Source organism: Thermobia domestica, chromosome 11 (genome assembly GCF_964235325.1).
Source record: "Thermobia domestica chromosome 11, izTheDome1.hap1.1, whole genome shotgun sequence".
Taxonomy (NCBI): Eukaryota; Metazoa; Arthropoda; class Insecta; order Zygentoma; family Lepismatidae; genus Thermobia; species Thermobia domestica.
The window spans coordinates 18,311,870-18,337,304 of record NC_137464.1 but is presented as its reverse complement, the minus strand read 5'-3'; the positions used below and the strand labels follow the sequence as shown (position 1 = coordinate 18,337,304).

The 25,435-nt window shown below is 35.7% G+C and overlaps 1 protein-coding gene across 5 annotated transcripts in view; it reads right to left on the bottom strand.

Annotated features, from left to right (window-relative positions):
• The window catches only part of LOC145663939 (pre-mRNA-processing factor 39-like), an 87,261-nt gene that overhangs the window by 48,322 nt on the left and 13,504 nt on the right, over positions 1 to 25,435 (bottom strand). For 2 of the 5 annotated variants that reach the window (XM_081730155.1, XM_081730154.1), the window contains exons 2-4: positions 23,897 to 23,949; positions 17,783 to 18,571; positions 3,187 to 4,343 (exon numbers count right to left, since the gene is read on the bottom strand). In XM_081730155.1, the coding sequence (XP_081586281.1) occupies positions 3,187 to 4,343; positions 17,783 to 18,431 (1,806 nt within the window). In that variant the 5' untranslated portion in view covers positions 18,432 to 18,571; positions 23,897 to 23,949. The remainder of the gene's footprint in view (positions 1 to 3,186; positions 4,344 to 17,782; positions 18,572 to 23,896; positions 23,950 to 25,435) is intronic. The other 3 variants (XM_081730157.1, XM_081730153.1, XM_081730158.1) reach the window with 2 other exon arrangements.

Sequence of the window (25,435 nt, the reverse complement as noted above, 5' to 3'; positions counted from 1 at the left end):
CATTGAAAGAAAATACTGAAGTATAAAATTATCAATAAATATAATAATTTCATTTTGTCATATTCTACGGCTACCGCTGGTAGGCCCAAAATACGCCATTGTTTGCAATTTATAGGTAACTGTGGCTATCCATATGCCATATATTAATTATATGCACGTTTCGCTTAACACTAATATGCAAACTTCAAACCATTTAAGAGCTTTGGGTTGCATAAATGTAGATGGAAATATTTAGATATTCTTATTCCTTATTATGAACTCAAGCCCGTTCATTCATAAATGTCGCGAGATCCATTTTAGTGTCTTTAGCAGAGGTTTTTTATGTTATTGCTGCACAAGTGTAAACAATATAATAACAACTGCAAAATAAAGAATACTAACTGTCAGCCAGTTGGGACTGTTGACTAAAAAAAATACTGTACTTATTTTGCAACGCTTGATTATTCCAATACTTCTCTAAGTATACTTATACAATCTAAAATTATAACAGTATTTCAGAAAACTATTTGAAAACTACGCAACACTGTAGGCGTAGTTCTCATATATTTTATTATGCTTCGTAGTAAGTATGTCCTTTTGTGGTTGAAAAGTTTGCATTGAAATATAAAATGATGCATAATTCCAATAACTTTATTACACCACCAGAGATTCATGTCTACTTTCATTAAAAAATTAATTTAAATTGTCTAGTATTAAAGCAGTGTTGAATACAATGCGATATAATAAAACAATCTTGGACCTAGATCAGTTTTGAATTTCTGACCATGTGCTACTATTAATGCTGGAACATCCCAATAGATTCGCTTGCATTTATTTTTCTAAACTTTCTGAGTTTCAAAATATTCTTTAATTACACTTTGAAGTTGTAAAAAGGTAGTTTTATGTTTATATTGACTTCACTGTGCCGAAAGTTTTCACAATGCATCAAATTTTTATATTTTAGAACAGAAGTTTCGGTTTACATTTTTTATCTTTAATACATTTCATGACTTTTGTGAGTTGTTCTTTACTGATTCAAACTGTTTATGCAGGAGATGGAGATTATATGATCCATATAGAAGATTCTACACACATTATAATACGACACTATCCAAATTACGATATTCAACTATTATTTTCCCAGATTTCGATAGTAATAACGCACTGAATCAACTACCTGATTGCTGATATGAAAGCCGAAAATACAAGGCGACCAAAATTATATTTTTCAGATTGTCTTCATGAGCAGATTTACGCAAATATAATAACATAGTTATCTACATTGATTTTGCGATTATATTATCACTCCCTACCCAATCACTATCCACCGCAGACTTTTGGTCTACTTGTATTCTTGTCCATTGAGATCGATACCGTAACTCTAATACCATGTAACTCACAAATTTTGAAAAAAGCCATTGGAAGTATAATGGGATACAATAATAATAATAATAATAATAATAATAATAATAATAATAATAATAATAATAATGTATCATCAAGACCATTGGTGTAGAAAGAAGTTCAACAGTAATTTTCCCTCAAAATTCAAGATACATGCACACTAGAATAAAACGTGTGGCTCACGCATTAAACTTTCTCGCTTCAATTTCCTAAACTACTACACCACGTTATGCTGCAATTATACTGAAACATTCATTTGTGAAATACGAACAAAATTATAAGACGTTTTAGAGAAACTTCATTTGAAGAAAATTCACCCTCAAAAGTAACTACCCCTTGAGGATATTTTCGTATGAAGTAATATACGAAACATTAAAAGTTACTAATGAAATATGAACCAAGTCGCCTGAGTCGATTTTAAGAAAATCACTCGATAGTTAACTACTCCTTACGGATTTTTCACAACAAACGAGTTATGTTGGATTATCAGGTTAGTAATGTACTTACGAAATATCAACAAAATCGCCTCCTGAGTTATTTTTTGAGAAAATTGTTAAAAAAAAAAACTCAGCCCCAAGAGTAATCTATCCCTTTCGGATTTTTCCCAGAGAAATGACTTACACCACAGTGTACAGCTGCTAACAAAATACTAATGTATAAAATAAAAACAAAATCGTTGAGCCATTTTCAAGAAAATAACATTTATTTATTTTCACCCTTCAGTAAACTACTCTTATTTTTGGGGATAGAAAGAAAATTCGAAAACCTTTCTGGAGAGTTCTTTAAAAGCCTGAAGTTTAAAATTTGGTGCAGATACGTTAAACGGTACGGCCTCTAGGCGAGTGAAGATGCTTACATCAGGATGAACGAATGGACGGACAGTTTATCGACGTGTAGCCGTCCATGTATAGTCGTCGTCTCGAATTTTTTTATTATTTATTTTTATCACGATCATATACTTTCTTCTCTCATATCGTTCAAAACTAAAAATGGTAAGCAGGTTGGCAGGGAAGTGAGTGAAAGTACGTGGTATTAGAAAGTATCGATGTGGTACTTGATACTTCCTGACACCATTAATAGACAAATTTACTGGTTAATAAACGTTAGGCATAGCTGTTAAAAAATGTCCTCGTCCGTTTGATTTTTATGTTACGCGTAACTCAGGAACTAAAAGTCTACACACTATAATGTTTCACAAACCTGTATACGGGGCCAAGTCTACTACCATGCCAAGCTTAATTCAGAACGAATGCGTTCAGTTTAACTCATACAATATTTCATACCCCAAAATAAAAGTGTCGTTAACTCTAAAACATTAATTTCACAGGTAAGCCTTCTCCTACTATCATCACCACGAAAAATGTATCTAAAGAAATGTGGTTATCTTCTCTGTTTTTGAGGATTGTCAAGTTATTTTAATATGTAACGTATTAATTACTATACAGAAAACCTTTCTTAAATACATACAAATTACAGTTATTACATATTAAAAATTAACGATTTAAAATCTACGGATTTTGAGTTACGACAGTCTTATTCTAAACGTAATATATATGGCCTTTATCAATGATTTTTTTTAGAATAAAAGAAGAAGAAGAGATATACAAATCTTAAAAGCAGAGGAAAACGATTATAGTCACGTAATTCAAATACTGATCACTGGGCAGATAATTTTCTTAAAAAATAAAATCTGTGTTCCGCGAGCATATTACAATCTGAGGGTTTTTCATAGAATTAAATACATGATCGCATTGAAAGTACTATAATCGTTTTCCCCTTGAGTTCTTAATTTTTCGTACTAACCTCTTGATCTACATATTGTAGAAGGTACGTCCATCCAGTGAAGTCTGATGGATCCTCCTTTACTGCCTTCCAATATTTCTCAAGTTCAGGTAAAGTTTTTCGTGTTGTGGGTAGTGCCTTAGCTTGAGGCTTGGATTGAGCAACAGTGGATGCACGTTTGCTTGGTGGTTCCTCAGTTTTTTTCTCTTCTACGGTTGACTCCACTTCAGATACTTTCCTCTTCTGAGAATCAGTTTTCTTCAACTGGGTTACATCTTTTGTTACTTTCTCTGAGACTTCGTCAATTATTACTACTTCATCGTCCTGTTTGGCCTTCTTTTGTTGTTTCTCCTTCGGAGACTTCTCTTTGTTTTCAAGAGGCAGTTCGTCATCAGACACCATCTCAGTTTCAGGCATCGTAGCCGTTTCGGAGGGTAACTCTTCGTCAGAAACCATTTCTGTTTCAAGTTTATCTTTGGAAGTTTCTGTAGGAAGTTCTTCGTCAGATACCATCTCCGTATCTGGTTCTGTTCTTACAGCTACTTCTGACGAGTCTTCGGATTCGTCGCATTTTTCTGATTTTTTACTTGCGTCACTAGTCTCATCCTTTGTCGTTGATTTTTTCGAACTTTGTGGCTCTTTCTCTTTAACACTATCAGGAGTCTCCTTCTGATTTTCTGATTTGTCTCGAGTGTCCGAGCTGTCTGTTGCCTTTGCAGCAGCATCCACACTTTCCTCTTGCTTCTTTGTTTGATTATCTTCATTACCTGCATCTACGCTCTGTTTACAATCCTCACCATTTGATATGCTATCGAGTTCAATAAACTGTCCACCCTCTATTGACTCTTGAATGTCATTCACACAAGAAAGGATGTCCGCGTCCTCATCCTTTTTTCCAGTTCCAGAAACTTTTGAAGTTGCATCACTACTATTGATCTCAATCTTCTTGTTAACTGTTTCAACAAAAATTACTTCCTCTTCATCTTCTAGTTTCTTTTGATATTCAACCGGAGGAATTGATGAAGAATTTTCCACTTGTTTCAACAGACTTCCTGCGATAAGCTCCTTTTTCACACGTGGAGATGGTGCTGCTGGAAGCGGTGGAGGAGCATCGTCCAACTCCGGTACTTTATCATTAGTTGCTTTCTTTTTCTCCTCTTCCTCAGGTGCGCCAGTGCCTAAAAGTAAGAGGGAATTCTTTATCAAAAAACGGCGAAAAGTAAAAGCTTCTAGAAGGCACATTATATTAAAATGCATTCGTAACATTATATAAAAAGCAAAGTTCACATTTACATTTGCGTCGATGGAGGCTGATTTTTGCTAAGCTTTGCCTGCTAGGAAGATAGAAGAGTATCTAATTACTACGCAAAGTTTCAAAGCAACATACAGTATTTTCAGTCTATTCAAAGGTAGAAATCGGTATAGATTACATTTTATAATTTGGATATAGCAGTGATTTATATTCAGCGAACACAATATTTAAATATTAGGTGTACGGAACGCGTGGTTATATCAAGGAAATATGCTATTCTGGCTGAACACAAAACTTCATCGTAGCAGAGACTTGAATTTATTTATTTTTTCTTTTCTATATCAAACTGCTCCGTTATTACTTCGTCTGCTAATAAGAAGTTAGCAACTGAGATTTGTCATACGTTACCACACACCTGCTACTTAACTATTGACCTTGCACGATAATCATATTGTTTATTTCACCACTGTACTCGAATCAAACTTTTAACTCGGTATTTACATACGAAAGTATATCTTGTTGCAGAAGTGATCTGATTTCTTCTGCACGCTTACTGGAGTACTTCCTAGAAAAAATGGTTTCTTTTACACATATATTCAAGAGATCCACGAGAACTCTTTCATATGTAAAATATTTTGTGCACTATACGAACATTATTATACTTGGTTTATAGATTCCTATTATTTACAAAGAAATATCAAATAAAATGGTCATTGTTTCTGAGAGAGGTCAGCTTTCTCAATAAATATATTACTAAATGGTATGTCCATGTATTACTAAGATCCAGAAAACAGTTGTAATTTTTATTTTTGATCTTTTACATGTATTAAGAAACTACACACCGAAAGAATAAATTTCGTTCCACATTATGAATCTACAGCGACTTCCAAACTTTGGCGACCTAATATTGAAGCCACAAGTGATGGATCTACTTGGCACACGTTAAATGAAACAGGAAAAATTTACCCTTGGATACTCAGTACTTGTAGTCAAATTTTATAACTGAATAACAGAGGTGTGAATGCTAGAGTCACTTTAATCTGGTTAAATACAATATTGCTAATACTCGTCACGATCTTAATTATTATGGAGATCTTCACGAACTACTGACGCGTCAATATACAGGGTGTTTCAAAACAACGCCGACAACGTCTGGGAAATGATTCCTGACACCAAGATAAGACAAAAAAGTATACACCAATTTGAATGTACATATGTTCCCTTTCGGAGTTATATGCTGCCGAAATCATGAAAAAATAAAATTAAAAAGGTCCGTAGCTCCAAAACTACGGGACCTACCGTAGTCGAGTCAAGACTTCACTTAAGGGACTAATATGTGCGCTATCCAAATATTTAAGTTTCAGAATCCTGCGGTACTTCCGCAACAATTTTTATAAAGGTGGTTGGTGAGTACTTCCGACTATATGTCCGTAGCCAGACTCCCTCTATAAAAAATGTTGCGTGAGTACCTTAGGATTCTGAAACATGGATTTTTGGATATCCTATATATTAGTTCCTAGTTAAATCTTGACCCGACTATGGTGGGTCCCACAGTTATGGAGCTATAGACCTTTAAATTTATTTTTTTCATGATTTTGGCAGCCTATAACTCCGAAAGGAAGCATTTGTGTACCCACTTTGGTCTATACTTTTTGTCTTATCTTGGTGTCAGGAATCACCTCCCAAACGCTGTCGGTGTTGTTTTGAAACACCCTGTATATTAATCGCTGACTCTTTTGGCCAATGAAGCAATTTAAGTTAGACGCGTAATTACATAATCAGAGGAGAGTGCGAATGTAAACAAACGAGAATTAAAGGTATCATGATGTAATTTACCTATAATAATAATAATAATAATAATAGTAAAAAGTCAGGATGTTCGTAGCCCTGAAATTCTTATGCAACTACTTCGGTTACTTCTCATCTTAAACGATACGCACACCAAATGAACTTCACAGTAGTGCAACAATAAAAATAAATTTATGTAATATGTAAACAAAAACAAAAGTACTTTTCTCGTTAAATTGTGAAGTCATGAATAAAAATAAATAAAAACATGTTTCAGTAGACGGAAAAATAAATACCAACAAGCAAATGTTTCCGAATTTGAAGGAAAGCAAAGCAGTACTGGTTTCTATCAAATAAATTATCTATTATTGCTACAATAGTTCTATTCGAGGATATTTCTTAAAAAACGATATCTCGATAACATGTCTTCCTTTTTTCTCCTTTAACCCTTTTAAATTTTATGGGAACTATAGTTCCCATGGAGCAGTGTCTTCTTTTTGGGCATAAAAATGAACCAATAAAGCTTTTTACCTCTTTTTTTTTTGTGTGTGTTTTCTCAAGCATAGAAGCATTGTAGAACATATTTCGTGGGTTTTTTTTTTGCATCTCGGGGTCATGACGTCATAACTGAATGACGTCATAAGGGAAAAATATTTTTTGTTACACCTAAGTTCATTATTTTTTGGCGGGCTTACTTTTGCAGCTAGAAGATTGAAATTGTGTACAAACATTCAGTGTATACTCTAGTATTTACCATATTTTTTTCAGCTCTGTACTTTAACATGGGCGGAGTCCAGAGGGGTGACAAAGGGAGAAAATACGATTTTTTCAGGGAAATTTCCCTTTTCCCTCGAATTTCCTGCCTCTGGTACATGATGGGGAAATTTAAAAAAATACGATGTGAAAGAGTGCTCCATTCTGAAGAGAAAGAGCTATAAACCATGGTCCTAGGTTAATTAGGGACGTCTCAGGAAATTTTTATCTGAGACCCTGTATAAGCAGACATGTGCAATGTTCTGGGAATATACGTAGGACATCGGTAAATATTTTTTCCCGCCCTTATTTCTCAAGATAGGAGCCCGGAATTTTGTACGCTCAGTCTGCATACCTGTTGCTATTTCCTGATTCTTTTCTACTGTCTGCATTAACATAGGGGCGGCTCCAGAGGGAGAAAACCAGGATCTTCTTTAAAAAAAATTCTTTTTCTTCCCGATTTACTCGCTTTATATACGACGGAAAGATGCAAGTAGTACCGTCTGAAAGGTTGTTCTATTCTGAAAAGAACGAGCTATGAACCAAGGTTAATTAGGGACGTGCCAGGAAATTTTTATCTGAGACCCTGTATAAGCAGGCATCCGGGTCATCTAAGATAAAATTGTCCATTGTGGGGAATTTTTAAATTTTTTTTTCCCTCCCTTACTTTTCAAGATAGGAGCCTGGAATTTTGTAGTGAGCATACCCATTGCTATTTCCTGAATTTTTTCTGGTGTTTACGTTAACACAGGGGCGGTTCCAGAGGGACCCAAAATTTAAAAAGAGGGATTTCTTAAAGAAAAACTGAGGGATTTCTGGAATTTTTTTCCCCTCAGGTGAATCACAGGAACATTTGAAAAGTACTTTTGAAAAGGGAGGTCTATTCTGAAGAGAACAAGCTATGAGCCATGGTTTTAGGCTAATTCGGGACGTCTTCGGAAAATTTTATATTTAATCCGGGTCATTTAAGGTGAAATGGAGCATTGTGGGGATTTTAAAAAAAATCCCTCCCTTACTTTTCAGGGTAGGAGCCTGGAATTTTGTACAGGGACTCAGTATACCAGTTGCTATTTCCCGAATTTTTTCTGATGTCTGCGTTAACACAGGGGCGGCTCCAGAGGGCCCCAAAATTTAAAAAGAGTGATTTCTTAAAGAAAAACTTAGGGATTTCTGCAAATTGTTTCCCTCAGGTGCATCATAGGGGCAGTTGAATAGTACTTTTGAAAAGGCAGCTCTATTCTGAAGAGAACGAGCTATAAACCATGATCCTAGGGTAAATAGGGACGTGTCAAGAAATTTTGAAGTTACATTTTGTGATTTTAGGCCTATTTTGGGTGCATTTTTGATGCTTTCCCACATAGGTAAAAAAAATCTCTCCCTTACTATTCAACCTATGAGAACAAAATTTGGTACAGTTGTTTAGTACACAGTCTTTTTTTTTTTTTAATGTCTTGTGCCTAGACCCATGTGGGGACCAGAGGGCCCCAAACATCTTTTTTTTTAATCCCCCAAATCACGATTTTCCCTCAAACATTTCCCCTCCGGTACATCATAGGAACATGTAAGCGGTAATGTTTGAAAAGCTGTTCTATTCTGAAAAAAAAAAAAAACGAGCTATGAAGCATAATAGGGATGATGTCGCTGCTTATCTGAGACTCGAGAAAAACACCAAAAAAGGCCAGGATTTAAAAGGGTTAATTCACAGCATTTATAATTAAGGTTTAAATGGTTATGCGTCTTATTCAACTGCAACGTACAACTGTCAATGAAGATATTCCAAAATAATTCCAGCCAAATGTTTAAAATCAGCGCCAATGACAAAACTCGCCCTAATCTTGAATGAAAAGTTTATTCTTCTATCAAGCAGCTAATTTTCATTTCAAGCCATAATACACGATCCAAGACTACAACACTACATTCAATAAGAATTGTAAGAGGTGGTTCAAATGATCCAAAACGATGGAAAAAAAAAATAAAAGCAATCTAGAAGTATAACAACTATGAAACAAAGGGTTAAATGTGTTCCAGTACATGGTTATCAGAAAGGTATATTTCCTTCCAATCACTTTAAAATGACATCAAATTTATGTGATATTGCGATGTTCAAAGAAACAGCAAACTATCATAGTTTTTTCTACAGATTAACTCAAATAAAAAGGCACCGAAACATGTAAGATTGTTTCACGTACGTCAAAAAAATCCGCTGTCAACATCTAACTCGGATCTCTAATAGGAGAGAGTATTTGAAAAAGACTATTAGCTTAGGGAATAACTGCAGACGGCAATAGACTTGAGAGTAGGTAGAAAAGAATAAGGACAGAACAATATGTACCACGTTTCAGGAAGAACAATTATAACATCTTAAAAGAAAAGATGAAACAAAATAATCTAGATTTGTAGGAAATCGCGAAGCTAAGTAAGAAGATAGTAGGAAATGATAAATATAGAACGTTTTACCTGTAATCGTGTAATTCCTGGGCAATTGAAACAGATGAAAATATTGGTAGTAAGGTTATAATGAAGGGGAAAAGATGTGTGATGTGATGTGATTTGAGTTTAGTGCCCCTTCAGAAGCGAGGCTACATGAAACGTGGACCTACAGCTTAACATGGAATCCAAAATCAAATGAGCTCCCGTCTAGAATCGAACTCAGGTCTCTCGCGCCAAAGGCGTGCACGCTATCCACATATCCACGAGGGAGATCATGAAAGGAAGAGAGAGAGATCAGGATCTGATACAGGAATATGCACTGAGCACTGCGCAAGAAACTAAAGAAATAAATGAAAGTTGACAAGAAATCAAGGAGAAAAGGGATGCATACGTAATTGTAATGGAAGAATACTTTTATGGAGGATGGGAAGGTAGTATGAAATGGGAAACATGTAAGAATAAAGATATAGCTCGACAGCAATGACTGGATGTCTGAGGCGCTGAAATTTGAGAAGTTATAAAATAACACAACACTATTGACATCTATTTACACCAACTGATCGAAAATAATTTCCTTCCTTATATATAGCGGTTTGTTATGATATGTTTAGCTATAATTCCGCTATATTTGGCTACCAATCCAACTCAACCAGCGATCAACTCATTCCTGTCGAGCGTGGAAATCATCTCGTAAGTGAGAATACTTGGTTTATAGCACAAGAGAAAATATGCATAGATACTCCCCCAACTGATGAAGAAAGGTATCAAATACATTATGCCATAATACTGAAAAGTTTTCAGTGTTTAAAGAAAGCAAAGATTTTCTTGTGCAAACTCATCTCAGATTTCAATCTGATGATGGCTGCAAATGACAATCAACAGAAAAATGAATAAGAAGAGAAGTACAATACACGATGTTAGATCTTTAAAAATAAAAGATTTGAAATAAACAAATAATTTGAAAATCCGAAACGCGGTACTTTAATTTAAAAAATACAGGAACAGAAATGAATCAGGCTACGAAGATATAATGAAAAAAAAAAAGTTACAAAAGGGGACAAGAGAATACGGAGAAAAGGAAAGAATAGTAAGATAGCTGCGAAGAAAATCCGATGAAGTTGGGAAAGAACAATACACAAATAAATATCCAGAGACACAAGATTTTGGCAAAGAACACAATTTGAAAAGGTAACTGAATGGAAATAAGAAAAAAAAAAAAAAAAACTAAGTCCGAACGAAAGAATGCTCAAAATATTTTTTACATACCATGATGGTTTGTTAAAAATACAGGGGCTAGACAAAGAAAAAATCTAAAAACACTTTATAGAGGACACGTAAGTTTGGCCCTCCACTGTACAACACGTGTTGCGGTTGCCGATCGTTTTTTGTTTTCAATATGTCATGTGGATCTTCCTCTTCCGTCAGCAGTAACCAGTTCACCTGTGAGTGTCGTGGTGTGAAAGTAGTGCGGTAAAATGGGCGACCTCACAGACTTCCAAAGAGGCATGATCGTTGGTGCCCGTCTGGTTGGAGCTTCAGTGGCAACAGTAGCAAACGTGGGGGGTATCGAAAGGCACTGTGTCCAACGTCACGAGGGCATACACAATTCATGGGCAAACGACATCTGAAAAGCACAACAGTGGTCGAGAGACAATCCTGTCAGATAGGGACCGAAGGGCTTTAAAACGGATTGTAGCAGCTAAAAGGAAGACCACTGCAATGAAAATTACGTATGAACTCAATTCCGGCCTACAGAACCATGTTTCATCGAAAACAGTGCGACGGGAACTTCATAAAATGAAAATTCATGGCAGGACCGCTATCGCCAAACCCCTGGTCACAGCAGTAAATGCGATGAGGCGTATCCAGTGGTGCAAGAACCACAAGGCATGGACTCATGAGCAGTGGAAACACGTAATGGGATCCGATGAATCGACTTTCACCTTGTTTCCAACGGTGTTTACGTATGGAGACCACCGTCGCAGGCCTATGATACAGACTGCCTGCTCCCAACTGTAAAGCATGGAGGTGGTTCTGTTACAGTATCGTGGTTTTCTGCAGGTCCCATCAGAGCCCTGCATGGAATGATCAATGCTAAGGCGTATGAGGCCATTTTGGGGGACCAGGTTCTCCCCATGGCCTAAATATTGTTCCCTGATGGTGATGGCATCTACCAAGATGATTTGGCACCCTGTCACGCTGCAAAAACGGTGAAATCATGGTTTGAGGAGCATGACCAGGAGTTATCACATCTTTCCTGGGTCCCACCATCACCAGATCTGAACATCATTGAGCTATTGTGGTCTGAGTTAGATAGGCGTATTCGGTCTCATTACCCTCTACCAGTACCCCTTAAGGAACTGGAGCATGTTTTGGAGGAACAATGGTACAAAATTCCTCATACCACGATTCAGGAGCTGTATACGTCCATTCCACGTCGGATCCAAGCTATTTTGGACGCAAAAGGAGGCCCCACACCATACTAGGTATGATTTTCACACTTTTGCAAACGTTTTAGATTTTTTTGTCCAACTCCTGTATATAAGAAACACAAAACGGATGGACGGAGTAGAGATAATTAATTTCATTTCATATATGGCAAGCATTGTGTTGTGGATATTGAATAATTTATGAATCACCTCTCATGAGGAACATAAAAAGATTAGTTTTACTTCAGGAAATGTAAAATCTCAAGACACAATATTGGTTTGTTTACGGTAAACGGCGGAAAGTTGATCGAAAAACCTGTTAAGTTTGCCCCTCTGAAACTTGACCTAATTTCTACTGAACGTAAAATTAGCTGTATTATTAACTATTCTCTACACCTGTCTAAGAATTTGTCCTTCTCTAACAAATTCATTTCTATGACTTTAATATTAAATTCCCGTCTGCGTTTCGTAAAATCAAGAAAACTTGTTCAGACACTACAGAAAAGGAAACACTTATTGCTTTAGTCTTTGTTCTCGGTATATACAGTGAAACTGACACGGTGTGAGTTTTAAGTAATTGTTTAAAATTTCTAACCCAACTTGTCTAATAACAAATGTATTCAGGCAGTCGGAACGTGTTAGTCATCGAACTTCTTTCCTTTTACATGTTGTCTTTAAAGCATTTTTATTGTAAGGAACACTTGGGAGTGGCTTTCTAATAGCTGACAAGTTCATTTATCATTTGGTATCGGCACAAGGAGTAAAAGAAATAATGAATTTGGTACTTCATGTATGGTAGCACTTGTAGGTAGGCAATATACGGTAGATGCTGTAATTTGGTATTTTGAATTCTGTTCTGTTGTGTTATTCACTAAACACACTATTATCATCATTATTTTCAAAATATGTTATTTTCTCTCTTAGAATATATTTTCTGGAATAGAGGACTCACCTTTAGTGCCAGGGGCCCTTGGTTCAATCTCAATCCATAAGAGTTTAAGGTGGAGAAAATCGTGTCCGTGGGTTTTTTCTCGGAGTTCTCCCGATTTCTTCCCCCACATTCTCACACCATCTATTCTTTCACGATCATTCACTTTCCTTGATCGTTCATCTCCTTTAACCCACAGGGCATTATCCATGGGAAGTTAAATTAGAAGTTTCTTTTTTACATTTTCTACAAGTTGACAAGTTCTAGCGCAAACAACGGTAGCCAACATTAGGAGGTTTTACTCCATTTAATGTTTGCTGATTTAGAAAAAAGTTTTTGAACCGAATGAACTGGTACATATTGAAGGGAATGCTAGGTTGAAGTGACATGGAAGAATTGAAGGGAATGCTAGGTTGAAGTGAGATGGAAGAATAAAGTATTTAAACTTCTATATGACGCAATCCAGGTAGTAATGGCGAACTCGACAAAACGCTCCTCTATTAATAAATAGTTATTACTGCTGAAATTTTATTTATTATTACTTTGGATTTAAAAAAAAAAAAAAAAAAAAAAAAAAAAACTGACCCGACGCTGAGTTCACCCTTACTACCCGGAACGCCTCATATGAAGCAATCAGAATTAAAAAAGACGAACTAACGGAAGAAATTCTAGTTGGAACGGAGAATTCAACGGCGTGTTACCTCATACTAACACTACTCAAATATCTATCTAGAAAAATACGTAGGCAAGGTCTACATAATGAAACATCATTTTGATCGGAAGTAGGAAAGTTAGGTGTATGATATAACTCTCACAGTGGAATCGGAAACGAAATTGAGGAAAAGCTAAGAATATGGAATGAAATAAATGTTAAAACGTTAAAAGCAAATGTGTGGAGTACGACAGTTGAAGGGCAGAAAGTACAACAGGCAGATTACATTGGTCTCAGTCATTAAGGTAACAGTACAATTTAAGATCTTAAATATGAGTGGGAAGAAAAGGTATCGTTAAAGTAAGAGTATGCAAAACACTCATCCAATTTTATGCGTGAAATACGAGGCGCATGTCAAAAAGGTCGATATTTTCTTACAAGAAAATGAAAGAAGAATATTTATTGTGGTTGATATACCTAGGCTATTTTCAAGCATATTCACCATGAACCTCTAGACATTTCTGGTATCATGGCACAAGCTTCTATATATTCTCTGTATAAAAATCTGAGGCCTAAGATTGCAACCAGTCCAGAACTGATGTCTTTAAGTACTTCACTTTCGTCGAAACGTTTCGATGCGAGTCACTTTTTCAGGTGAAGAAAAAGAAATCGCTGGAGGCAAGGTCGGGACTGTAAGGGGGATGACAAATTTTTCAGAGAAATCTTTGAATTGTCTCAACAATACAAATAGCTGTGTGTACGCAGGCGTTGTTCCTTAGTCTTCCATGTAATCTTATCTGAAACATCAATCTATCTGTTTATTTTTACATGCTTATACATTCACTTAACTACGTAACAGTAGTTATTACATTTGAAAGCACTTCGTGCCACTCACATATATCCAACATGGATCACAAGAATTCCAGACGGTAGTATTCCTCCCCACCGATTTTAGATGGCATGTCGCAGATTATTCAATGTTTGGCAATACACATCTGCTGTAATTGTTCGCCCTGGTTCCAAGAATTTCACAAGAATCGCACCATTTTGGTCCCAAGAAAAAATTGCCAAGATTTTGTGAGTTGATGGTGTTTGTTTGAATTTCTTCGATTTAGGAGAACCAAAGTGCTGCCACTGCACTGACTACTACTTCATTCTATGGCGCGCGGTATCTAGGTTTCACTCCCCTCACTATGTGAGAAAAAGAGATCTCTCTCATCTTCCCCCTTCCCCCCAGAAAGTCAAGAACTCACGTGAAGCTGTCATTCTTTGTTGTCAGCATTTTTCGCATCCATCTCGCACAGTTTGTGATAACCCAGCTTATCAGTTACAATTCGATGCACTGTTTTCGCTGACACTTGTGGAAACTCTTTGGCGAGTTCAGTTATTGTGAACCAGTGATTGGATCGCACTTCTTCGTTAACGCGTTTCACCAGTTTATCCGTTTGAACACTAGACCTTCCGCCACGCTCATCGTAATGAACATCTGAACGCCCTTCCCCAAGCACGCTGCACCATTGTTTGATCATCCCTTCATTCATTATTGTCGGTCCGTAAATGGCACATAATTTCCGATGGATCTCAGCTGTATTCTGTCCTTTCGCGTTCAGAAATCGTGTGACAAATCTCACTTCACATTTGGCAGTATTTTGTATTACAGCAGCCATTTCATCTTACTGCTACTCGTACGCACATAACTCCATTCGAACGATTCTATCTCTGCTGCAATCACAGAATACTATGGCATACTCAACTTCATCAGTTATAAACCCGCTCTTTTTTTCATTTTTTTTTTCATGCGCCTCGCACTGTATGACACATATTACAGAAACGCAATGATAGGGTTAGGTTTGAAAGGAACAGAAAATGAAAAACGACTGAAAAAACGAAAAGGAAAACTTCTGTGATAATAGCTAGAGTAGAGAGAGTTTTTTTTTTTTTCAACAAAAGAACCTGGTCAAAATAATATTTAAGAACAAAATATCTTGCTAGCAATATGATTGATGATTTGTTAGTAAAAGAGATGGGGGGGGGGGAGTATTTTCACTAATGCACGATATCAAGAACGCCACTCTCGCATTAAAACGATGGAAGCTTCCGAAGACCGTTTACATGAAGACTGGTAAAATCTGCAACAGATGAATTATCACTGATAGCGGAACATTGTAAGTAGCCTTATTTCCAATCTGTACTTTTTTATATATTATTTTGAGAACTATAATAAAAGAAAGGCGAATTAGCTAAGCAATATCTTCTCATGTTCTTTTCCATGAAACAGAGGAATGTCTTGTAGCTAAATGGTTAGAATTTTTGCCTTGACTGCGGAACACTTGGGTTTGAGTCTCAGTCGAAGTACATACAGTTTGAATTTACGTTCAGCTAACAGGTTTACGACGCATATGGCAAAAAGAACCAAATTAAAACTACCCACCTCACAACAATTATCCATGAAACAACACGATTTATCTTCCTCGCGGATATAATTAAGATTTAGAGAAACAGCAGAAAGAACAGAATACGGAAGAAAATTCTAAGATTTACAGAAGCTAATGCTAATTCTACTCAAGAAGAAACGAGTCTAATTGTTCCACAGAAATATTAAAGCTCACTTCTTTGAAGAGGTGTACTTTCAGAAGGGAAATATATTACGTTAAAACCTGTAATAGCAGCTATGAAGATAGTGATAATGTGTATTAGTGTAAGATAATGTAAGCGTTAGTAAGAAAAGTTCATTAGTTATAAAAAAGTATTATTTTCTCATAAAGAAACTACCACGAATTTTACAAGCAAGATTACACTTCTAAATATATATTTTTTAAACTTATGCCAATATACAACAAAAACAATAAACATGTAAATGTAATAAACACAAGTCTCAAAATTTGGTAAAATCACTTTCTAAATATCTGGTCTTGTGTCCGACGTACTTCTCTAGAGAATTGAATTATAATTATGAACTGCAATATTATATATTTACATGAAATGAAGGATGCACCAAAATAATAATAATACTGATGTTGAACTAATCAAATCGATTTATTGATGTGGAAATTTATCATAATCGCACAAGACTTTTAATTTGAAAAATTGAAACACGAAGTCGAAAATACTGCAAATTTTGAACTTTGATAAAGTGTCTCCGTATTTTAAATATTCTAACAAAGAATTCCGCACAGTCTTCTGTGCTCTCATGCTCATATTTGCTAAAAACTAGAGTCAAGACAATCAAAATTACGCTTCTCTTTGCTACAGAGGAAAGAACTGAACCAGGGTCAATGAAACTTAAACATGGCTAACTTTGAAATTTCACGATACTGTGTTTCAATATTTACAATAGCTTAAAAATTACTCACGTTTGGCTGAAATAAACATGATGCAGTTCCTTGTCTTCCTCAAATGTATCTGCTACTACTGCCACGAAACAGTATTTACTTATCAACCGTCGTAAGTAGCACATTTTTCTTTTCTACGACCTTTGTCACCATAATTCTACTTATGCCTCATAGTCTCGACATTAAGTATGCTCAAATTTCTCTCCTAACAGTTTAACTACAAAATTACGAAAACCGGCACTTTTATAATTCGCACTTTCAAAAATTTCTTGCTATCTATGTATAGCAGAGCAAGAAACCATTACAAGAACACAAAACATTATTTCATACCACTGTGTGCCACTTATTGATTATCCATCTCGAATCCTTAATTGTGACGTCTAGGTAAGACTAACTTTTGTGGTCTCCACAATTAGGAATTATACCAACACATTCTCAGATCAATGTTGGGACGCGAATGTCTACATATATTGTCAGTGGACTATAAAGAATTTTTTTTTTTTTTTTTTTTTTTTTTAAATTATTTGCAACATATCCTACTAGAGGTTCATCTATTTAGTGTGTTTATTTAAAATTTTATAATGAACGAGCTTCTCTAATATTCAATTTTATTTACAAAATTGGACAAACCTTTCTTATCTTAATTACTGTTACTTCGTTTTTTGTTCTATACTTTTTTTTTTTCAAATACTTCGAATCTAACAAAGGTGTCTCCTTAATCTCTTGTAACGTATTATTAAAATATTACGTAACAAATTATTCCATACACACATTCAATAACTTTTTTTCTTACTTTAAAAAAAGTTGGTGGCCAGGTATTTTTGAACGGGACTATTGTTTCATCTACTATTTTGATTTTATAATATTTCCTTTTTTGCCTAAAGTTTTCTTTAAAGTAAAATGAACCATCAACAGCATATAATACAAGATGATACTGAACTTTTCTCCAAGTTCAAATTTATACGTGACAATAAAAAGACTAAAAATCGCAGAAATTGTATATTGACTACATATTATTCACACAAAGCACTATTATTTACCCAAATCACTTACCAGCTTCATCTTCTGACTCATCTTCCACAACTTCATCCAGAACTATCATTTCTTGTGACTCATCAATGGATGAAGCCTTTTCCTTGCCGTGATCATCATCTACACTCTCTGTTTCTTCCTCTTTGGCTTTTTCGACGTCAGATGATTTCACATCACTCTTGACAGTTTCCTTCGAAGGTTCACCTGCATTCTCATTAGATATCTCAGGCTGAACGGCATTCTCAATAGGTTTTTCAACTTCGCTGCCTCCATTTTCCTCGGGAGATGCTTCTTTATTCTGGATACCAGCTTCTTTTGACTCATTTTGAGTAACAGAATCCTCTTTTACCTCACTTTTGGTAACATCATCCTCTTTCACCTCACTTTGAGTAACAACATCCTCTTTTACCTCACTTTGGGTAACAGCAACATCCTCTTTTACCTCACCAACATTTTCCTCATTATTTTGCCTTTTAGCAGTAACATCACCACCTCCACTTTCATCCTTTTCTACCAAACCGTCTTTAGATAATTTGTTTGTTTCAGCATTTTCATTATCCTTAGAATCATCATCTAATTTCCCATTTTCCACTGTTTCCTTATCGTTACATTTATCTACTTCACCTTCTGCGTTGTTCTTCTCAACCTGAGGCTCTGTTTCGGAATCCATGGATTCGTCTTGTGAGCTGTCGAGAGCTTTTGAAGATCGAGTTGCCTTCTTGCGACCACGCGTTGCCTTCGCTGGTGCTGGTGGTGTTGCCTTTGGAACAGCGGCTGTCTGCCTTGATCTCGTACGAACTCCTTCTGAAACTAAATTTAGTAACAATACTACAATTACACGTTCTTAGGGATTAACAGTCACTGTGTATGTGACTTACATAGTTTCTAGTGTCAAGGTTATAAATAATATCAAGTCCACTAAAGTAGCTGTTACAGTCAAAAGAATATATTATGACTAATTTCACTTATTCCAAAAGAAATACATTTAGAACCGTTATATGAAACTTCGCGATGTATTATCAATGTCTTATCACCGAATATATATATATATAAACCAGGTTGTCTTAAAAGTATTCAGCCTTCGGAGATCACAACTGAGAATGCATTCTTTTTTTCTTCTTTTTTTGTGATTTGAAAATACCACAAATGCACAATTTTGTTCAATGACCTTCTGACATTTTTCGGCAGCTACATATAATCCCGTCTCTATAAAACTTCTGTGGTGTCTGATCAGAAAGTGATGCATGGTTTTTACAGGTCTCTTTTGAAACTAATTCAATACTATTCAGGGAGTTCTGCAGAGACCGAAACAAATGATAATTTGACGATGCTAGGTTCGGGCTATACGATGGATGCGTTAAATCTCCCAGCAAAATTTCTGACGGGTCGTAACATACATATACGATCTGGTGTTGTCCGCGTGGTATATGCCATCATTTCTGTTTCTTTTGACTTGCTAGTACACTCGCGCTAACTGACAACAGTGCAGGTCCGAGTATATCGTTTTGTCCGGCAGCAGCAACTTCTGTGCATGATACCCTTCCAATCCCGCCAAACATACAGCATAAGCTTCCTGGACTGTGGAGCTGCTTCTCGTTTCGACCACGCTCTTCGCACATTGTTGTCATAGGCTATCCAGTTTTCATCACTCATGATCAACTGTATCAGAAATGGAACGAGTTCGCAGACAGAAATTCGATCGACTAATGTTTCTGAAAATGAAATGAAATCTTTCAGTTTAACGCCCCAGAAGTATGTCCTTTAGGCAAAGAGAGACGGATGATTAAGGCAAATCAAAGGTGATGGAAGAATCGGTGCAATGATAATGTGGGAGGAAACGAGAAAATCCACGAATGCTGTGCCGTATTTGTTTTTCAGTCAGATCATGCAGCACCCAGCCGTCAAGCTCCATCTTGTAGCCAGCTTTCTCCAAATAGTTTAACACTGTTTGGTGACGCATGTTTAGGTCACTGACGATGTCATTACTGCTTACAAGCCAGAGTTGCTCAACTTTTGCCAGAATATCCCACACTTTGGCTGTGATTGATCACCCACTCCGAGGAGCATTTTGGACATCGAAATTTCCAGAACGAAAACGACTAAAACATTATTTTTGGTAGGTACTTTTGATGGTGTATCTTGCCCATAAACAGCATAAATTTCTTCACAGGCCTGGCAACATCCGCATCCTTATCGAAATAAAGCTGCATTCGCGGAAAGTTCACGCATCTTCACGGCGTATTACCTTACATCTGATTATAAGAATTTCAACACTTTTTGTGCATCTACTACCTTCAAATGTCGGCTGTCAAGTGGCGTTAGGTCTGACCCGCTGTGACTTATATAGTCTGCGATTTGGGACACTAACATCCCGTGCGCAAATGGCTCATTACTTTTTAGACTACCTGATATAGCAAATTTCTTCAACTGACGAATATTTTGTTTTGGCTCTATTACTGATAGCTTTAACAATCTGCCCAAAATCAATTAACAATTCACAGGATGAAAATAACACGTGACCAACAACGAATACTTGAATGAACTGACAGAAATCTAAATATAAATTGGGTAAGAATTTCCTTTTTTTTTTTTTTTCATTTTTCAACCGGCATTTTACGAAATATGTGCATTTTCTTTCATATTACTACAATACCAAAATATATTAGATTATACGTGTTCGTTTCGTATTCATATGATCCCGGGTTCACTAATTAAGTGATCCTCGATTATGTAAGTGAATACTATAACGTATGGACAATATTGCTAACAAATGATATTTTTCCTTCAATGTACCTAAACAAAACAAAATAGTCCTTGGAACTATAGGACTATTACTACCAAGAAGCCAATGAACATCAACACACAATTAAAAATAAACACTGGGCAGATTCATTAATTCGTGCCATTCATTTTCAGGGATTTTTTTTTCTCTTCATCGGTGATGATGGCAGTACCAAATTGTAGTTGTGCTGTCAGTAATGTGTGCTATTATATGTAATTATGCTGGGGCTAATACTTTTTCGTTTTTCAGGGTCTTAAGTATGGAGTGTCAAGTTGAAAAGAGTCTCCGACATGTTTTTCTGTACGAGTTCAACAAAGCTTCTAATGCAGCAGAGGCATCCAGACAAATCTGTGCAATGTATGGAGAGGACATTCCTGAAAGAACCACCAGGAAATGGTTTGACAGGTTCTGAAGTGGAAATTTTGACCTCAGCGATGCTCCATGCCCTGGTCACACATTCTACTTCGTTGAGGATCATTCGAACGACTTGATCCACTGTAATGTACGTCGAAGTACCCGGGAATTGGCTACGGAAATAGTCAGTGCACAGGCAACTGTTCGGCGTCAACTTCAACGTCTGGGAAAGGTTTAAAAACTGGGTTCGTGTGTGACTCACTCACTCAACGAAAACAACAACACGCCACATACGGTTCTTTGCTTATCCACCATCGTGAACCCTACTGCCAACATCAGCACGTTATCTCTTACATATTGCTATCAGAGATGAAGAATTGTACCTGTACGTGAACTTTAAGCAAAGGAAATGGTCAGCCCAAATAGAAAGTCAATACCACCTCCTAAACAGGATCTTCATCCTAAAAAGACATTGTTGTTTCTGGTGGGACATAGAAGGGATTATCCAATCCTACCCCGTAATCGTACCATCAGCAGCTGCTGCATACTGTGATCAACTCCAACATGCCCAGGCAACACTTAAAAAGAGCGAATAAACGTTGGGAACAGTGAAAAATGTGGAGGAAAAAAAAATCAGTGATTCATTGTCTGACTATTTCAACCCTCAAATAAAAGATGTCGCCATTCCTTCCAAACGACACGTACTAATGAATCATCCCAATATCCCAGCCTACCCTCTATGCTAGTCTACAGCATCTATAGTACGTTGAAAACAAATCACATTTAATTTATTGATCATGTTTGAAAACGACTTGAATGAATGTCAAGTCTACCAAAATGAGTGCCTTATAAAAATTATTACACGGGCTATTTGATGTAACCAAAATTACAACGAAACCAATGAACCACAAAAGCAGGGCTAAGTTTTGATTTGCTTTCGTTTACTCTTAAGTCACTGAGAAAAAAAAAAAAAATGAACATCCAGTATGTTAACAATAAATAAATAAATAAATAAACCTTCTTCCTTTTTCTACGTAAAAGACTATATCTGCAAACGTGCTTTCTTTCTTTCTTCCAAGTCTATCTTACAAAATCTTTTTAAAACAGTGTATATTTAGTCATTTTAAAACGTCTCTCTACTTAATATTACTGTACTAAGCTTACTCTATTTTGTTTTTCCATTTGCTTGCAAGAGGAAAATAAAGTATTCAAGACCGACCACCATACTTTTTCCCAATTAAACTGTCCTACCAATAACAGCCATATGTTGAAATAATACATAGAAAGGATCTAAATATGTATTTGAAAATATTATATCAGTTTGCTTTTTAAATAGTTAAATGAAAATGAGAGAGGTTAGAAGTATTTACAGAAAAGCAAGAAGGTTAGAGAACGAGGCATATACCTTTGTAACTGTACCTATAATAAAAAATATTCAATATAATAAAAGCAAACAATTATATTCAACAATAAATTTACAATATAAATTTCAATAAATAACTGAGTTTCGTATTTCTAGAATGTCATCATATTTTCAATTTTTGAAATACAGCAGTACAGAACACTGAAGTAAAGTTACATGGCTTTCACTGTATCTATCAGCATATTTATGTCATATATCAAAGGTGTAATTCAAATTCACAAGTTTTATTATATGGCAAAGAAAGAAACGGGGGAAAACACGAACGTTTGCTAACGCGGCTCTAGGCTGATGCTGCACTTTTTTTTTTTTTTTTTTTTTTAACTTCCAATATTTAGATTGGGTTAATTAGGGTAAATTGTATTTGAGACGTTATGAGTAATACTTATTTTGTAGCTGAACCATTTTTAAGATGGTACACATCTCTTGTTCCTCTGTTTCTTTCTTTCAGTTTCCTTTCCTTTCCTTTGTGAGACAACGATTACACACAAATCAAAGCTTTCACCTATTTGTGTTATATGTACTTTTGTGAAACGATGTAACTTTCTTTCATATATATATATATATATATCTAATGTTGCACGAAAGCCTTATAATAAGAAATGTTCGGACGTAATCTGAGATTATACCTCCCAATTGAAAACAACAGTTTCTATCAGGCAGGACCGGCCCTAGGCAATTTGCCGCCCCGTGCACTGGCATTATTTGCCGCTCTCCTTTTTCCAGAAAGAACAAATCTTAAATGGACACGATTTTAAGTATGTCACTCCATCATGAACAACGAAGGGAAGGAAAAGCGCACCCACACTCAGAAAGACCTAAAGACTACAAATAAAATCCCGCTGTGTGTTTCTTTTTTCTTTAAATAATAATCTTTTATGTTATTGAAAATAAAGGAAACACAACTGCAGACGAAAGACGGTGATCTTTTTAAATACAATTCAATATCGTGCTTCAATACCAATATATCAGTTTGCAATTCTAATGAAACTAGCTCTTTTATCTTTATTTTTTCATTTCCCTTCTACATATGTTAAAAAAGAACTTGTTTCCACCTTCATTGATAAGGAACTTGTTTGTAACAAAGAAAAGACTAGTTTTCATGTCAAAACTGTGATAACTAATTAAATGAAAGGGTGCCTGCTAGTGTTCAAGAATTGAGTTCTTGTATTTGACAACAATTAAGCAATTCCTCCTGGGATTTGACTCTTTGCTTTAACACTGTCCATGTGACCTTAAAACTAATGAGACCTAAACATGATTTATGACTGTAGTATTCAAATAGAAGGTCAGCTTACTAAATATAATTACCATCATCATGAAGTCTGTTTCCAACAAGAAATATTTATTTTACATAATATAGTTAAATTTATGACAGATTTTGCAGCCCCTCGAAACTTGTCGCCCCGTGCAAATGCACGTGTTCAACATATGGTAGAGCCGGCCCTGGTTTCTAAATTTCTTAATTTACTTTTTTTTTTTAATAATGATGATGATGATGTGTGGTGTTACTGATTGTGCATTTTGCATATTTAAAAATACGTCGACAGATCTCACTACATTTACAGAAAGATCTTACCGTACAATTCTTCAGTTAAAAAAAGCCCTACTGAACTATTCGTAGAGCACTTCCTGCAATATAAACAAGATAAAGACTTACATTAATCAAGGTTTAGTTACACTAAATCTTCTATTGCCTAAAGAACAGCAAATATCTTAAAAGTGAGGAAAAATTTAATATTGCCGCTATAATTAATTAAATTATTGACATCTTAACACGGTCTAACACTCTTAAACTTTAAAAAAAGGGCTCATTCAATCAACTAAATAATACTGACGGAATTAGGTCACAAGATTAATACGTATGCATAGGTCCGGAGCCTACAGTGACATATTTGGCTTCCTCTCCTCCACTTTATATTACAGAATAAATTGATTTGTTGTACTATAAATTTCCTATGCGGGAGTTTCTGTGTTATGAGTTTCCCATTTCCAGTAATTCTGCCGTATAAATGTGTTCAACAATTGAGATTATATATGGTCGCGACTGAATGCTGAATCAATAGTTGATGATAATTACGTCTTAATTTACAGGACAAACACTGCACTTGTGAAAGCATACCCTAGGACTCCAAAGTGTATTATCTCGTGCATATGCCAGCTGCTACAAACAAATAATTATACGAATTGGTAGGTAGGATTCTTCACTGTTACCTCCTTGTCTCTAAATATTTGATTACCGTTGTTTATTTTCATGTTTATTTGAAGATGGCTATTACGTTTTATTGTAAAACTATTCTTCTGTTTACGATAACAGACACACTTATTTCTGCATAGTAAGACATTCTGAGCTACGAAGTCCGGTGAAAGTTTTTAATCGAGTTTAGCAAGACTATAAATACAGGTAGATCTCTCCTCTTTATTCGTGAGTTTCTTGAAATAATGATGCATTACTTCAAACACAAGTTTTAAGAGACTGTAGATTGTTTTAAATTCGAGGTCTGACTTTGAGCTGATATTTGTGAGATTTCATGCAATGTTATATCTAGAACGCGTCTGATTTCTTCACCAGCTATAACATAATCCTTTTTCTCGATGGAATCCATTTGTCGAAATATCCGCAATACGAATGAAGAAGCTGCACAGATACGACTACTAATAACTACGCCACTCCTAATTTATTCACTGAATAGCAAAAACAACATGATGGTACTTGACTAACTGTTACTAGTACAGAAGACTTTATGATCACACATTATTTATCTGGGCGAATAATCTTTTCTGGAAAATATGTATTTTGTCATTACCGCCCGGTCAATACGGGGCTTAAACAGACCTACAATCTAGAAATAAATTTGATGGAAAGAAGTTTATTGATACACGAAAACTCTTTTCTTGGCCAAAACTCAACAAGAATCGCCTTGTGACGAGGTGGTTATAATCGATTAGGAGCTAAGCGTGGCAATCACGAACTCCTGGTTTTACACTTCGAAGTCTCTTCAAAAATCGATCCATTATGTCTTTGCAAACTGCAGCCGTGACGGTGTAACTCTTGGATATGAATTCTTTGTTAACCACATCTTTCCAGTTGAAGAATATCACTAACATAGTATTCACG